At 40.7% G+C, this 14174-nt stretch overlaps 1 protein-coding gene across 1 annotated transcript; it reads right to left on the bottom strand.

The window, feature by feature from the left end:
- Positions 1-5923: 5923 nt before the first annotated feature.
- Positions 5924-13158, bottom strand: leo1 (LEO1 homolog, Paf1/RNA polymerase II complex component). Its single transcript, XM_026319621.1, has 14 exons — positions 13027-13158; positions 12120-12268; positions 10969-11258; positions 10300-10508; positions 9923-10027; positions 9728-9822; positions 9409-9557; positions 9041-9125; positions 8854-8948; positions 8619-8753; positions 7701-7836; positions 6938-7130; positions 6715-6812; positions 5924-6429 (listed from the first exon to the last, which is right to left on the bottom strand). The coding sequence occupies exons 1-14, from the start codon at positions 13082-13084 to the stop codon at positions 6319-6321; spliced, it is 1908 nt and encodes a 635-aa protein (XP_026175406.1). The 5' UTR covers positions 13085-13158; the 3' UTR covers positions 5924-6318.
- Between the last annotated feature and the right edge of the window lie 1016 nt (positions 13159-14174).

Raw genomic sequence — 14174 nt, 5'->3', positions numbered from 1 at the left:
AGAGTTTACAAAATTTGGATTTGAAAGTGAATTTTTCCAAATATTGGAAAGTGTGTCTTTTAATAAATTGAAAACTGGGTAGACCTCTTTGATGGTGAACATGAACTACATATATGGCAGTATTTGTAAAAGGGATTTAATTACTTTCTCTTTTATGATGATTTGTTTTCATTACCTGGTCTACATTCTGTACTTACATTTTGTTCCCAGTGAAGTCTCGGCAGCGTGTGAGGGGGTAAAATGTGCTGAGCTGTAACTGTTAATATGATGTTGAAAGAGAAAATCTCCCCACAAAGGTATGTGACCTCAGAGATCAATCCTCTTAACTGATGAAAAGCTTTACTAGAAGTTTTTCTGGCTGCAGCTATCTACAGGCTACCTGTCTACAACAATCTGGGTTCGACACTGATTAACTGTTACTATCTTTATAAGAAAATTACAATGTATAATATGATATAAAACATGTACATTTTAAATTTTTATATTTTTTCCCAAATAATATTTCATTCTTGACACTGTTTGGACACGTCAGTCATCCAAATATTTTTTCTCTGCATTTGCACTTATCTGCTACAGTCACAGTTAAAGAGCCTCAAAGTGGGCCAAACATGTGCGGGGCCTTGAAAAGACTCTAAACAAACAGGCCAGATCATTGTCCTCTCACTTCAGGTGTGCAATTAATGTGTGAGTGTGTTTGCTTACCCTGGTATTACTCACATCATGGTGACCAAAACCTGTTTATACACTTTCATTGTGGGGACTCTGTAAAACAATGAATTTTAGAGTGACAGTTTAGTTTGAAGTTAGGGTCAGTCTACAGGGAGTTAATGTAGCTAAGTCACTGTAAAGTCCCCACAAGGAATGGAAACGTGTGTGTGTGTGTGTGTGTGTGTGTGTGTGTGTGTGAGAGTGAAAGAGAGAGAGAGAGAGAGAGAGAGACTTTTTTCTAATGCAGGGATGCAGGGGATGTAATAGTTTGATGCACCATTGGTGGAAGTATCCATGGTGATAATAAGTTGCAGTCATCAAAATGGATGGACAAGTAGATGTGTCTCATTGCCAATCTGACGTACCTTTTCACACAACAGTCGGGGGAGTACATTGAATAAAGGTAAGGGTTGTGACGATAAAAATGAGTGAAAAGTGCAAATGAAGAAAGAGTGAAAAAGTGAAGTATGTGCTTTTAGTGAGTGATGACAAGACCAAAGAGCTGACGTAGAGCTGCAGTCAGGCACCAAGGGAAATTCAGATATGCTGTGAGACACATCACTATATATGCATCATGGCTAAGGCTGCTGCATTCTGCCTTTCATGCTTTTCTAGAATATAGGCCATTATGTAACCAGGAGCCTGAGGCAGTAACACTGTTTATGAAACATTTACAGTAAAGAGAAGAGTACCTGCACACCACAAACACGCTGTAGGCTACAAACCCACAGGGGAAACTCCACTAATTCGCAATAATCATGTGAGGAGTTTTTTCACATGGAAAAAGATGACTGACTGTACAACTGATTGTGCATGGCTGCTGCAGACATGGGAGATTTGTGTGAGGGCAAGAGAGAGAAGGAGAAATGGGAACAAGGTGGGAAAATGGGTAATTAGCTGAAATGAACACTGTTACACTGTTTCTTGAAGACATCAGCTGAAAATAGGTGGATGATGCTCACACACACATACATACTGGTTAAAATCATGACCAGGTTTTATCATTGCTTCTTTGTCAGGGGCCTGTTTTGAACAGGATAAATGTGTTAGCTTCAGCAGAAACCAGCTACTCTTTTTCTGCAGCAGCATTTCCAACACTTCACTGTGTGGTGATTTCATAACTGCAGTCCAGAAAAGTTAGAGGCAACAAAAACCAGGCCATTAATCATCAACCAGTCAAAGCTAACATTTAAATGGAAGTGTTCCAATAGGGGACTGAATGATGTGCCATTGTACCATGTGATCAGAGATGGAGAAATGACTATGACTAGTCACTCTGATATTCCAAACTCATTGCAGACATTAATGTCAATGTAGCTTCAGGGAGTAGACAGCAAACAAATTTAGATGAAAAAGACACGAAGGCAGAGAGAGAGAAGAGAGAATTGCTCAGCTTGGTGTTGGCAGGGCGGTTAGATAACTGAAGGTCAGAAGCAGTATGTACTGTCCTATGAGTCGCAGTGGGATCTGAAATACCACAGGCCAAGGAGATTGAGCTAGCTGTTGGCCCACACCTGACCTCAGCACCTTTCTCCCTTCCTCAGCGCTCCTCCACAACACTCCTCTCCTCTCTCTCAGCATCATCCCCTCTCTTCCTGTGTCTGAGGCATGCATCCTTTGGTTAGGGTTTATTCTGTGCTTTCCCATTTTAACCTCTTAAACCTCCCAGACCTGCTAATACAGAATATATAGTATATGATACTGTCAGTGTAAAATGGGATTTTCAACACTTTAAAACTATTCATTGAGAAAAAGTGCATGTGAATAAATTTTTATCAAGCCCGGTAATCAAACACCTTTTGACCTCCTAACCTTGGGGCATTTTAGAGGAAGGCTAAAGATCATTGCTACATAGTTTATTGCAAAGTGGAAACAGTCCTGGCCCTGCGATGGACTGTCCAGGGTGGACCCCTGCCTTTCGCCCAAAGACAGCTGGGATAGGCTCCAGTAGATCCCCGGGACCCTAAGTAGGAATAAGTGGTTATAGATAATGAATGGATGGAAACAGTCCTACTGCCTTTACATCTACAACCTATGATTGGAAACATGGCACCTTTTATACCAAACCTGATATACTGTGATGTCAAGTTGTTTACACAAGATGACACCTGGGTCAGGAATTATGTGACATGCTTTTCTACTATTATGTTTATCATTTCTCACTAAGCTCACTAAGAGTACTAAGCTCCTTTACTTAGTAGAAGCACCAGTAATACTTTATGTAGAAATATAATAATTCTCCAAAATACAAGTAGTCCTGTGTAAGTACAATTATCCCCATATGTCAATGCAAGCAGAATGTGAAAGATAATGCAGATAGATACCTACAGTTGGTGTATACTGTACATAAAATGAACAATGATGCAGTTTTTAATGATGCATTTGGGGACAAACTACTTTTTTGTGTTTAATGCTGTAGAATGGAATCCCTGGCTATGAAGAAGCTTTGTTGCAGCCTCTCGTTTTGTCTGTTTTTGAAAAAGCTCAAGTGTAATCTGTGCACAGAGCAGCTCAAAGCTTAGAGGAACCCGTTGTTTACAGATTAAGCCCTGTTCCTTAACAGAACAGACTGACCCAAATCATTAAGGTCAGAAGGAAAAAAACAGATGATAGCCTGTTGAATTGTTACCGTGGTGTTTGTGCATGTGAATAATGCACACCTGCTTGTGCGTAAGGGAAAATGTTCCTGTGATGCAGTATCTGGGCCAGTGTCATGTGTGAGTGTTTGAGGATCCTGTGGTGCAAGTTGAGTATTGTGTTTCTATTTTATTTATTAGCCTCTTATATAAGCACCAGCAGGGGGATAGGACATACTGAGACAGGGTTAAAGGGCACCGAGCTATGAAATTCAGTCAGGGTTTATTATATTTTGAACGAGTACAAAGTTAAAAAAATGTCTATATATGATGAAACAATACAAAATATGATACTATAATAGAACATACAGCACCAGTCAAATGTTTGGACACTTTCTCATTCAATTCAATGGTACAGTGTGTCCAAACTTTTGACTGGTAGTGTATACATGACATACAATCAACTATACATACTGTAGAAGGTGTTAACCCAAAGCATCAAAGAAAGATTGAGAAAATGCTCAAAAACTAAAAAAAAAACACCACTCCTGCTTAAAACTTCAGAGATAAAGGAATAAATGGTATGATGAGTCCTGGAATGAAACCAAGATATGAATCAAGATACATAAGTAAGCAGAATAGCCAGAGTGTCACCTAAGCAGCCAATCAAAACATGTATGCACATGTACAATACTATCTGGATGTGCAAATACTCAACCACAACATCAGTCATCATGCAAACAGGAAGCTGACACTAATAAAATCCTATTCTTGTTTACATCAAGAAGCACCTGGCCTAATGCTGACCTGGACACTTTCTCCCCTGGGTCATATTGGCAGAGCAGTGACCAAGTTACCACTGCATGACGCTGCAGTTTGTCCAAGTGATTCAGTTGTGTTTCAGTGTGAGAGAAAACACAGCCTCTCTGCGTTACTCAGCTCTCCCTACAGAAAGTGTCATGTTATGGTTGTACACGTTCACACTGAATGGTGGGGAGACTGGGGCAGCTGGGGGTAACAATTGAGGGAATATAGTGGGAAGGGCAACATGAGGTTGGAGAGAAAAACACAAAAGAATGGTGAAATGCTGCAGCCCTCCCCTCTGTCTCATCCCCCTACAGTCAGCACTGACTGTGTAGCAGTGCCTCCCCCTCTCTTCCCCTCCCCTACCTTCCCCACTCCTTACTGTGTGGAATTGGGTTTACATAACCTACTGCAGTCTGAAATAATGCAGCACGGTACTACCGACGACACATGCTCTTTGAAGGCAACAAAGACACAGCATTTACATGAAGCAGCATTAAACATTCTTAATATATGCTATAAAAACATATATACTGGCAGGGGACGGTTTCTGCTCACTCCTGTGGGCTGCAAGAACAAGCACATCCAGTCTGTGTTAAAGCTGATGGGTACGACTCACCCCTATGATGAATGATCATGTCACAGAATAACCTCATTCCATCCAAGCAGGTTCATTATGAATTTTAAGGCAATGGGACTCTGATTTCAAACACCCAGAAATCACCAAAGGCTCCTGCACAAGCCTGTAGTGTGTGAACTATAGTGGGTTTTTTTATACTTTCCCCTGCACTGACATTGTGGGGCCATGTCCTGGCAGTGTGTGTGTGTGTAGCACAGATAGGCTGTTGTCAAGTAAGAGAATGCATCCATTTTATGTAACTCTTACTTAATCACTTACTTAGTGTTTTTACCAGTTTTGTATTCTGGGTGGCTACAGCCAGTTTTGTCTAGACAGTGCTGGGGTAGAGGTCGGATTCAAGGGTTGTTATCTGTCTCTGGGAACCAAGTTAAATGCTTGTGTGGGTGTTTGTGTGTATGTGTGTATGGAGGAGGATGTTGGGAGTGTGTGACATTGTACGTCATTCTGCCTGATGAACTTCAATCACTAACCAGGACTGTTGTTCTCTACATTTTCTTCTTACTCGTGACTCACAGGGGATCAAATCCCAATACCTGTTTTAACTGCACTTGCTCTTCAACAGCTGAAGCAACGATGTACGTAATGCTCTTTGGGGGACCTCCAAAATCTATTTTTAAATATTTCATAATCATACCAGTTTGCTTTCATTTTCATATTGAATTTGAAAATTAAAACATGGTTTTAGCCTAGTTACTCAATGGCTAAACCATTTTACTTTAAAATATAATGCTGTAAATTATATGTAACAAATTTCCATTAATTTATCAATTCATTTCTAGCCATGCTAGCAGCATGGCCCTTTGGGTGGTAATGCTGGTGTTTTCAGTCTTACTGGTTTCAGAAGTCCAAATTTTGTAGATATGTATGGTACCCAGAGGGCAACTGAGTGCTATTTAGCATATGTTAGTATAATACTAGTATCCTTTATTGGAGCAAGATGCCAAGACTAAAAAGGAGGGTCTCTGTAGTTGTTTTGCCTGTAGTAGTTCTGTCTCTGTAGTTTTTGTCTCTCTGTGGTCATTTTGTGTCTGTACTTTTTGTCTGTTTGTTGCTGTAGTTTGATCTGTCTGTGATCATTTTAAACCTCCTCAGTCGTTTTGTGTTGTGGTAGTTGTATCTGCAGTCAACATGTATCTTTGTGTCACTTGTGTTACTTTATGTTTTGTATCTTACACATCATTCTGTAGTAATTTTGCATCACAGGAGAGTAAAAAGTAGGCACTGCTTTAATGCTATTTACCTAATTTAATCTTCAATTGAATCATCAACCCACAACACGTATCCCACTAACCTTTTTTTTTTGTTTGGACATGGTACTAAGCACCTTAATCTCAGAACACTGTGATTCATAATAATAAAAAAAAGATAAAGGGGCCTTAGGGAGCTTTGGTTGCATAAGACAACCATTTCTTTATTTCTCACCTCTGCTGTACACAACATAAACAATCAAACACACAATCACACACAGACACACTCACCCACTCAGTGTTTTAAGAAAATATACAAAACAAAATATGGCTGTTTATATGCCATGTGGGCTGAGCACTGATAATACAGTGGCATGATTTAAAAAAAAAAAAAAAAAAAAAATCATTCATCATCCTCTTCCTCCTCTTCATCACTGATGACATATTTCTTGGCCTTTTTTGTGGCCATTTCCTCGTCATCTTCTGCCTTTCTCTTGCCAGATCCCTCACCCTCCTGTAAAAATGAGAATGAGAGAGATGACAGTGATATAAGCTGTCTGCTGTGCCAACAACTAAAGACATTCGGTGCATGCAGTATCTTCAGTTCATCCTGTTTCAGTGACGTAACGTTTTTCGCAGAAACTAGTCACTGTAAAAGTAAATGCATGTTCTTTAAGAGGACTAGTATTTCCTGTCCTGTTTAGTTCACATGGGTGTAACATAAATTCCTGGCTGTTAAACCTCCATAGTGTGCTGCCTCACACTGCCCCCTGTCCTTCCAACAGTATTTTGCACCTACCTCATCACTGTCTAACTTCTTGGCCTTCATCAGCCTTTGGGCTTTATCATCATCAGAGCCTTCATCACTATCTGATGAGTAGATCCTTGCTCGCTCCTCTGGATGGGGGGACACAACAAATGGCAATGCTCATCAAACCTCAGGAACTTCAGAAAAATCTTCTAACTTGTGAGACAGTAAAAGAAAAAGAATGACTGTGGCAAACATATCTATTTGCTTTTACCTCTCAGGCCTCCTCCTCCCTTATATTTGCTCTTGATGGCTGCCAGACTGATCGCCTCCTCACCCTCTTCCTCGTCGTCGTAGCGGTCAGGCTCTAGGTAACTGCTGCTCAGGCCTCTCTGGTGCTGCTTCTCCCTCATCCTTCTCTGCTGGGACTCTCTGCGGATAGAAGCTCGCAGCCGCTCCTCTTCTTTCTGCCAGGAGAGACACCAGTGGGAATTTGCTATATTGCTTCATAGCTGGTAAATTTTTGTTAAATAATATTAATACTAATATATGTGATAGGTACATCACTGTATGGTACTTGAATGGTAAAAGGTTCTAAGGAGAAAAGTACAAAACAATGGATGATTATAGTCATAGTTCACAGGCTCAGTTCAAAGTTGAGGTCTGGAGATCTGATCTGAACATGGAATAAGCTTCAGTATAATGCTGCTATATACTGCTCTATTTGTTCAACATCTTCTGGAAGAACAGAGAACCCCACCATCTCCACAGCCTAGAAACTACGGTATCATCAGTGCTTGACTGGGTCGGCCATAGATGCACAACCTGCACTCACAGGCTTGGTGACACAATTTCCATTTTATTGACCGCTGTGTGACTTCATTATGCAAGCACATAAGGTCATGTCTTTATGTAACTGGACATGACATGTCAACAACTGGCCTCATGCCACCTTTTTTTATTGGTCCTTGTGGTTACAAAAGGATTTCCGCTGAGGAAAGACAAACACAACAGCCAAGATGGACAGTGTGTGCTACCTTGATCATTTCGTTGCGATGCGACTCAGGATCTCGTCCAGCCATTGGAAGAATTCTGATCTTCTGTGTCTTGGAACAACGGTCAGCCAGAGATAGGGTCATTTTCCTGTGGGTGGCACTGTCTGTGGAGTGGGGCCTGGGAATACAGAAGAAACACAAAACCAATGCCAGAAATGAGGTTTAAATTTATATTTCCCCAGTGCTTTTATAATTTGTTGTTTGAAACACTGTTTAAAATTATTATATCTATATAATATATATCACCACATCTAGAAAACAACATAAGTAAATTATTAATTTAATGTTAGTAAGTCCATATTGCATTTAATTAAAAAAGTGTTTTTGTTGCTCAGTGACTGACTGGACTGAGTCACAATATAAAAAAAACAATCAGCTGAAAGATTAATTTTACACTGGGATACCAAATAACCAATTTATTTATGTACAAGAACAGACCCAAAAATGGATCCCAGCTTTAACTCTAATGAAAACTCTTGTTTACATGATAATAATCAAAACAAATGATAATGTCATGCCTGAGAGGTGGAGAGCTGTTGTGTATTCAAGCAGCTTTGTCCAGTGTCTTACTAGTCCCGTGTGGACAGAACATCCAGGTGGACCTGGGGGTGCTAAGAGGCTTACAGAGTTTTTACTGGGAGAAACCTTTGCAGCTTGTACAAGGTGATCCAGGGACTTACAGCACAGAGCACATTTGTGAATGGAGCTTAAATGAAGGCTGCTATTGTTATTTGGAATTAGAGACAGGCAGGGGCTTATTTACTGCACGTACAGCTGTCAGGGGGCCAGACAGACGAGGAGTAGCCCTAGCAACTCCGTTTTTGATTCAAGTGAAAGCCTGTGTCTCTCATCTTAACAGCACTCTGTTACCAATACAACTATGGCATGTTACTGTATTACCTGAATGTGAGTTTGGTTTTGAACACAGCCTGTCCCTGCAGTCCAGTGCCCTGTCGGATGAACAGGTGGTTGTGGTCTCCTTGAAGAGGAGCTTTGTAAACATCGAACACTTCGTTCCCTAGATGGAGGGACATGCTGTGGCAAAAAATAGAAAATTTAAAAGCATGGAAAGTACAGAGCACATCCTGTTGACAGTATGACAACTCCAACATCCAGCTTCACAAAATACACACACCTGCCATCAGACCATTTGACAATGCGCGCATTGCTCTCTCGTGTTTCATTTCCTTCCTCGTCTCTTTTGACTCTCCACCTAATTGTATTCTCCACCTGACAGAAGGGAATAAATTCAGATCTCTCAAAAACCAAAATCAGTCACTTTCACATGACAACTACACACACAATCAAAGTTACCAATATACCTTTAGTTTGAGCCTGGTCCGTCCCTCTTCATCCAGCATTTCTTCATCTTCAAATTCATCTTCATAATACTGAGGATCAAAGGGTCTAGAAAGATTTGATAAATATCAAAATACATATATCTTTATGTTATACAGACTTCTATGGGCATCAAGACCCAACATACCTACAAAAACAATTGTCTGCAATTCTCCTTCTCACTAGCTGAACAGTGTTCATAGATAGTAATGTCTATTCAACATGTCCTCATCCCTTTTCCATCTTCCTTTTTTAGAATTGTGGATTTTTTGCCCCTGCATTTTAAAAGAACTTAGGAGCTAACCAAAAATAATTTGTGATCATATTATATTTACAAAGTGCAAGTTCTGACCTGGGCTCCACAGACAAAAAGTTAGGCAACTTGACAAAATAAAGGTCAGATCCCAAGTCTGTGCTGACTTTTGGGATCTCTACTTCAATACGAGTTTCAGGTGCAGGCTCTTCTTCTGCTTGCTCTCCCTCCATCCCATCCTCTATATCCTGAGCACACACAAAAAGAGAACATTTGAAAAAACACTGCATGATTCAGTGACCCATGATAATAGGGATAAGCTCAGAGAGGCTTAGTGAGAGGCTGTGAGAAAAAGTGATTTGGGAAAAGGACTCTGCACAATTAAAGATTCAGGAAAGTGATAAAGGTAGGCACAGACCAGGGGCTGTCCTGGGGTTAGAGGCTTCTCAGCATCACTGTCTGAAGAGATGTCATCAGCCTCTCCAAACAAGTCGTCTGCTGCCGTCTTCTTTGCTGTGGAACAGTATTGACGAGATTTAAACTATAGATACAACTATCGACTAACAAGGTTTGGTTTGCAATGAATACATTTCTTTTCTGAGACATGTCTTACTTTTCTTTGTTCCAATATCACTGTCTGAATCAGAATCAGAGGTAGCTTTAGCTTTGGTTTTCTGTCTGACAAAATCATCTTCACTATCACTGCCCTTTGCAGACTCTGAAAAACAAAATCACATGTGATAGAACAGTAATTTCCATATGACAACATGGTATCGTGAAAATACAAAATGTCCAAAATATAAATAATCTTATATTAATCTCAGAACTCAGAAGTTTTAAGACTAATCTCGGCCCTTGGGATAGTTTTCCCATATGGCCCTAATCCTCTTCCATGAACTCAAATGTACCAAGATTAAGACAGAAGACTGGCTCACAAACCAGTTCACACACAACATCTCTTCTGTCTTTAATCAAAAATCCTGAGAGTACCTGACTTCCCGTTTCTCTGCCCCTCGTCATCAGAGTTCTCTCTTTCTTCATCAGAGTAATGACGTTTCTCCTCCTCATCCTCTGACTGGTCACTCTTAGCACCTCCTTCCCACTTCTCATCATCGGACTGGTTCTCCCTGCCAGAAGCTTCACCATCAGAGTGAGGGGTGTCTGCCCCTGACTGTGGAGTCCCAGGATCACTGTGCACACTAACAAATTAGAAGAAATGTATCAGTAAATTAATAATCTGGTTCTCTGTCAATAAAGCAAATGGTCTCAAAATAACGTTACAGGTTAGACTGCTGCTTTGCTTTCTGTCTTCAAAGATGTAGAAATGCATGTGAATTTGAACGCGCCCACTGGCAATCAGATCAGATTAACAACTGAAGAGAAGATCCTTGATAATTTTTACTGTTGATATTAAGAAATTTTGTCATTATACAAAAATCTGAAATCTGTGAACATTGGGGATATTCGTGGTTAGTTAGCACATGACTTATTTGCGTTGTAGTTGTTATTTACATACTTTTCTGTTTTTGCTGTGACATAACAGAAGTAGTCTGAAGTTTTCTCAAGGCTTAGATATATTTCTTTGTGTTTAATTGTGTTTGAAAAGGAAGGGCGCAGTGGAGTGAAACATTGAGGCACGTCCAGTGTGTTTTGTTGTACCTTCTGTCTGAACGGATGCTGCCCCTCTCAGAGTGAGGGCTCCCTGCTCCAGACATCCCACTGCCTGCCAGGCTTCCTGCATCTGATCGGTGTCCTCCGTCATCCTCGTCTTCATCTTCATCTCGATGGCCGCCCTCTGAGCCACTGTGCTGCTCTGCATCAGACTGATCGATGTCCCCCTGGTCTGAGTGCATGCTAGCATCCGACTGGTTCCCTGACCGTTCAGACTGGTTGTCGCTGCCGCTGTGTTGACTGTGTTGATCGTCCTCACTGTCATCTCCAAAGAGCTCCTATTAAGGTGAAGGTCAGAAGGACAGTTTGCCTTTACCTGAAGTACAGATTGCCATCATTACTGTACACTGCCCACCTCCCTCCCACTCTGCAACTACAGACATGAGTCAATTTGAGGGGAGTATATGATGTTTGCAAGTTTCTCTGTCTGTGTTTCAAGCAGGTGCAGGCTTATCCCTGGGGAAGAAAGGTAAGGTTAACATACTGCTGATACTTGAGAGGCTGTTAAACATTCATAAATTGACTTTAAATGATGAAATACATTTTTTAATGCAAGAGTCCACCCGATCAATTACAGTATTCTTTTCAATAAAGGTTGACCTTCAAAGCAGGTCAGCAGAATCCCATTAAATGTACAGTCAACACTGTTACTTACATGATGATATCTAAGTATATCTGTTATTTAACCCATTTTAAATGGACCAATATACTTTTTTTAACCTTTTATTCTAATTGTTTTGCGATGCATGCTGCATATAGTTGATTTCAGAACTGACTTTTATAGTTTGAACAATTTACCCAGTCAAACCTAAGCTCAAAATGTTCCTTCGATATCAAGGTACGTCTTGAGTATCCAAGCCAACGTGTTTTGACGAGATTGTTTGCCGGTGAGGATTTTATTTCTCTGTGCGACAAACATGAAATCCAGACAAATGAAAATAAGAATAAAGGACAGAAATGTTCACTCATTTTTTGCCTGTACCCTTAAATTTCTAGTTCAAGCATAATCTGCAATGACCCAAACCGACTTACCTACTGCTGAAATAAATCATTCTCAGAAAGCAGACCGAGCATGCTTATTTGCTGTCTGCTCCTTTCCTGCAACCTAGATCCACAGGTTGTGAAACACAGGTACACACCTTATTCATACTGGGTTTACCCTCCTCTTGGCCTTCATCGTCATCATCATCATCTCGTTCTCGCTCACTGTCGCTGCCGCTGCCCGAGGCGTTGCTGGCGGATCTGGGTCTCTCCTGCTCTGAGTCTGACCCGGAGCCAGAGCCAGACTCTGAAACAACACAAGGAGTGTATTCACGTCAGGATATTTTTGTTAAGGGACACCTGGTTTCACCTGCCTGTCTGACATAGCCCTCCACTGTGATTTTCCATGTAGCCCCTGAAATAAACAGAATAGCTGCAAATTACAGAATACAGGATTTTACAGATCAACCTCGTTTTGGTATAGCCAGATGATTTTACTGGTCTTTAGTCAGCTAAAGAGGACATGTGCCCAGGTTATTTCAATTAACACTTATTAACTATGTAATAAAACATGTTGGTGATTGGTGCACTGGTTGGTCAGTAAAGTTAAAATTAATAAACAAAATAAAATAAATTAATATAATATATTAATAAAATAAAACACAATTAAGCATATTGATCGTTGTTTTTATTTCAAAATGTCCATTGTCAGATGCAATAAAGACTAAGGCTCTACTGTTAGTTTATTGGGATGGTAATAGAAAACGAATTGAAGCTCGGCACACACAGTTTTAATTAGCGTGTTACTGGTAGCTAAACGAAAATAAAAGGTGAAATAAATGCAGCTACTGCCAAAGCTTTCCTGTCAGAAAACATCCTGAATTTATCGTTTATCTACGGATTTAATGCACAGACACGGATCAGTGTAAGTTAACGATCAGGATCCACTTCCGAGCAGCGCTCGGGCAAAGCTAATCTCTGCCTTGCATCAGGAAAAACGGGGTAGCGCTAATATGCGGACATCATGAATAAATACTGATTTTTATCGGTGGGGACGCACTTTACCTCGTTGATCATTGTCGCTGTCCCCATCACTGCCGAACAATTCATCCATATCCGCCATTTCTTCCAAAAACTCTGGCAAAATGTGACCCACAGGAAAGAAACCACCGCCGGCGTTTGAGGAAAGGTTTTGCTTCCGAGGTCAGGCTGAGGCTGGCGAGCTGGTGTAATGAGTTGTGTCTGCCACAAGGGGGCGGTACATGCTGTGGTAAACTCAGGGTCTCTGGGCCTGCAGGTACAGACACGTGATAGTTTAAAAGCTGTAGTGGTGGGATCAGGTGTTATCCTGTCATGGTTTGGGTCCACTTATTCTTTTGCTTATCCCTTTCTATCCTGACAGTCTCTTCCAGGACGACACTGACCTCTTCCACAGGGCAGGAAGGGGCCACTGAAAGGTTTGATTAGTACGAAAATGATGTGAATCACATTATGTGGCCTTTGCAGTCATCCAGTCTCAACCCTACTAACTACCCATGGGAGATTTTGGACTGATGTGTTGGACAGACCTATAGTATTGACTTATGGGCGAAGGATAAAAACTGTAGAGGAACTTTACAGGGGCCTAGCAACAAAGTTTGACTTGGCCATCACTGCAGTAAATGACGTGCTGGCACATGTATGACATGTTTGTGTGTGTAAGTACTCAGCAGTGAATAGATTGGGGCTCATAGTAGGAAGATTACAGCAAATCTTGTTGTGATGCTATAAGAGATTATAGAAAAACATCATTTATGAAAACAGAACCAAAGACAGGCTTTCAAAAATAACATTTCTAACACGAATATTACACTGCTGCTTTATTTAAGTCATGCACATTGAAGCTACTGGAGATTTACTGGAGTTGTCTTCCTGGCTTGTTATATTCATAATTAGTTCCATTGGTCAGGTCATGCCAGCATTGTTTTGAGACATCTGTCTGGAGATATAACCTTAGTGATTAAATGATGTGTCACTTGGCAGCTGCTGAAAGACTGAATCTAATTTTCCTAAATCCCTAGAAGGCCAAAAACCATGAAGGTCTATAACATGTTTGCCATGTTTCATGACTCTTGAATCACCTGACACCCCAACACAAACCCAGCATCTGATGGTCATCTTTCCGATAAGGTCCATGCCTCAAAACTGATGTTAAAAATACTTTATTCTAGATC

Source organism: Mastacembelus armatus, chromosome 3 (assembly GCF_900324485.2).
Source record: "Mastacembelus armatus chromosome 3, fMasArm1.2, whole genome shotgun sequence".
Taxonomy (NCBI): domain Eukaryota; kingdom Metazoa; phylum Chordata; class Actinopteri; order Synbranchiformes; family Mastacembelidae; genus Mastacembelus; species Mastacembelus armatus.
This window is presented reverse-complemented; position numbering and strand designations above follow the sequence as displayed.